The 3,052-nt window shown below is 52.9% G+C and overlaps 1 protein-coding gene across 2 annotated transcripts in view; it reads left to right on the forward strand.

The window, feature by feature from the left end:
- Nucleotides 1–747: 747 nt before the first annotated feature.
- Nucleotides 748–3,052, forward strand: part of POLR2J (polymerase (RNA) II (DNA directed) polypeptide J, 13.3kDa) — a 4,518-nt gene continuing 2,213 nt past the window's right edge. The window contains exons 1-2 of one of the 2 annotated variants that reach the window (XM_010854330.1): nt 748–901; nt 2,185–2,274. In XM_010854330.1, the coding sequence (XP_010852632.1) occupies nt 849–901; nt 2,185–2,274 (143 nt within the window). In that variant the 5' untranslated portion in view covers nt 748–848. The remainder of the gene's footprint in view (nt 902–2,184; nt 2,275–3,052) is intronic. The other variant, XM_010854329.1, reaches the window with a different exon arrangement.

The following is a 3,052-nucleotide window of genomic DNA, read 5'->3' on the forward strand; positions in this document are numbered from 1 at the left end:
ACACTCAAGGATTTCAGTGCTTTTCTTGGGAAAATGCAAGAATGTGGGCTCACTGAAATGATTTCTAGATATGCATCCGAACTCTCTACGGCCAGCATCCTGTTTTTCTCCATCCTGAACTCCCCTCAGGGAGCACTGTCAGGGGCTGGTAACTAGATAGTGGGCAACCATTCTTTGTTTACTGAAATGGCAGACATTTTTTTTTTTTGTCCCCACCTGTTTACACCTGCTTCCTCCCTAGCCCTCCCTGCCCTAACAAGAAACTCACTAGGCTACAAGCCCACCTGGAAAGTCAGTTGACAACCGGCCAGGGGTCTTGTAGCCCTTCGCGTGGGCACCGGGATTTTTTTCATATACAACAGTCTAGCCCAGGGGAGGTTTCTTCCATCCCTTTGGGTCACACCTGCCCACTACCACAAGGCTTCCTTCTCCATTCAAGAGCCTGTTGCTGTGTACTCCAAGGACACATTTCCAAAGAGGGATAAAGGGACAAAGAGAGCAGAGGGAAATACACCGCTGGCTTCCCGCTTGGCTTAGACAGGATGTCTGAGAACTGAAAGAGCACCCCTCAGCGTTCCCACCGAGCGCCAAGGCGCGCCAGGGCCCGCAGGTGAGCGGAGAGGAGCTTCTAAACTCACGCATGCGCAGAGCCACCAGCACCCCTGGCGGCTTCTCACGCCTGCGCAGGATCCTCCAGACCGACAGGGGGCAAAGGGCCGATCCTCACACGGGTTTGGCACTGCCGGCATAATCCGGAAGCAGCCGCTAACCCGGAAGTGGTCGTTTGGTAGGGCTCTGCAGGCGGTGGTGGCTGCTGCAGGGGTTTAGGAGGTGGCCGCGACGCTAGGATGAACGCCCCTCCCGCTTTCGAGTCGTTCTTGCTCTTCGAGGGCGAGAAGAAGTAAGTGGAACCAGCCTGGGTCAGGGACGGGGGGAGGGTCGCGGGCCCTCGACCGTCTGCGCCCTCAGATTCTGGGGCTTTTCTGCCGGGAGACAGAAGCAACTTTTGCTCGAGCGTCTACTCGCCGAATGCTCCACACCCGTGTCTGCCAAACTTAACACAGTCCTGGGCGGTGGTGAGCCGCCCCATTTTGTAGACGAGGAAACCAAGGCTCAGAAAGGTTAAGTAACTCCCCCAGGCGCACAGAAATTAGCCGATCTGTATTCGAACCCAGGGTTTCTGGCTCCAAAGTCTTTCCACCCGGCACCGTTATCCTCTTTGCTGCATACAGAGGACAGTCTGATGGCTGTCAGACTCACACCGGATCTTCATTCGCCGGTGTAAAATCTCCAGTGATTCCCCATTGTCTGCTGGTGAAGGAAAGTGCAGTCCAGTGCTCACATAGCCTGCCTGGGGATCCCCCACTTAACAACTCTCTGTCTTTGGGCAAGTGACTTAATCTGCCTGAGAACCACTTTCCTCATCTAAGAAATGGGCTTATTAGTGTATTAAATCACAGGATTTTCTCTTAGGGGAGGTTAGATTAGGTAATTTATATGAAGTGCTTAGTCTAGGATTCAGCACAAAGAAAACCCTTTTTTTGCTTTGTTTTGTTTTTTCTCCACGCTGCGGTGGCATGGGGAATCTTTCCCGACCAGGGATGGAACCCGCATCCCCTGCAGTGGAAGCGGGGTCTCTTGACCACTGGACTGCTAGGAAAGTCCCTCCAGAAGACCATCTTAAATTCTGGTTTTTCTTTCTCTTAACTGCGTGGTCTTAACTGCAAGTCTCTGCAGTCTAGCCCATAGCCCCTTGCCAGCCACTTCAGTCTCCCCTGAGAGCAGTGGTTCTCAACCTGGGGGGCCACTTTGTCCCGCCAGGGGACTTTGGCAATGTCTGCAAACTTTTCTGGTCTCTAGTGGGTAAAGGCCAGGGCTACTGCTAATACCCTACAGTGTACCAGACATCCTCCTACAAAAAATTTTCTGGCCTAAAATATCAGTGGTGCCAAAGTTGAGAAGCTCTGCTCTGAGAAGAAGAGATAATTCAGAGTAGGTGAGCGTCCCACGGTTCCAGGTGTGGCTGGGTTTGGGCTTCTCTGAGTCAGAGAGGTTTGTATGGAATGAAGAGATGGGCAAGGGCTCTCAGGAGGAGGTAGGGCCTAAGCTTGCCTTGGAGGACGGGGTTTAGACTCCAGGGAGGAAACCCCCCGCCCCCAATCTGTTGCCTCTGCCTCTTCCTAGGATCACCATTAACAAGGACACCAAAGTACCCAATGCCTGTTTGTTCACCATCAACAAGGAGGACCACACGCTAGGAAACATCATTAAATCGTAAGTTCCGAGTCAATGGCTTTTGGGGATTGTGTTTTTTAAAATATTTATTTACTTGGCTGCACCGGGTCTTGCGCTCCCTACATTGGGAGCATGGAGTCTCAGCCATGGGATGACCAGTGAAGTTCTGGGAGTTATGTTTGATGGGCTTTTTGAGAGGCCAAGCATAAGTTCCAGAAGACATTCTCGAGGCTCTCTGAGCTCCAGAAAGTCCTGGGAGCTGGCTGTGGGAATTCACAGATCCCAATTCCTTTTCTTCCAAATGACGGTGACCCCATATCTGGTCTTGCAGCCATTTCTCTGTGTTGGCTCAGTTATCCGACTAAAGAAAGTAAATGCACAGTGAGCCACAGAAAAGGAGGCGCACTTGAGGCTCTGTGCTCATGAGACGCCGTCAGGGTTGGCCGCCCTGTCGCAAATAGTGACGTCAGTCACACCTGGCATTCCAAGATACACGTGCCAAGAGATTGACAGTAGAATAAGGGAAGCAGGTGGGAGAGGGACTCTGGTCATCCGGTGTCCTGGTGGTTACCTGACGCCTGGTATTTGCACCAGTAAGTCCTGGCCCAGTAGGTGGCCAGCGGTGGGATTGCCACTCTGGCCCAGGAACTTGTCCTCTTGCTGCTGGAAAACGCTGTCAGTGAAGCCAAACCTTTCCCAGGTGTGCACGTTTGAGGCCGCAGGCAGGAGCCTGTTTATCTCCTGGTGTGAGTTAGGGGCCGGGGTTGCCCACCTTCTGTCTGGATGACTCCCGCCCAGCACCACACCAGGGGTGCAC

Source organism: Bison bison, unplaced genomic scaffold, assembly GCF_000754665.1.
Source record: "Bison bison bison isolate TAMUID 2011002044 unplaced genomic scaffold, Bison_UMD1.0 scf7180017864340, whole genome shotgun sequence".
In the NCBI taxonomy this organism is placed as follows: domain Eukaryota; kingdom Metazoa; phylum Chordata; class Mammalia; order Artiodactyla; family Bovidae; genus Bison; species Bison bison.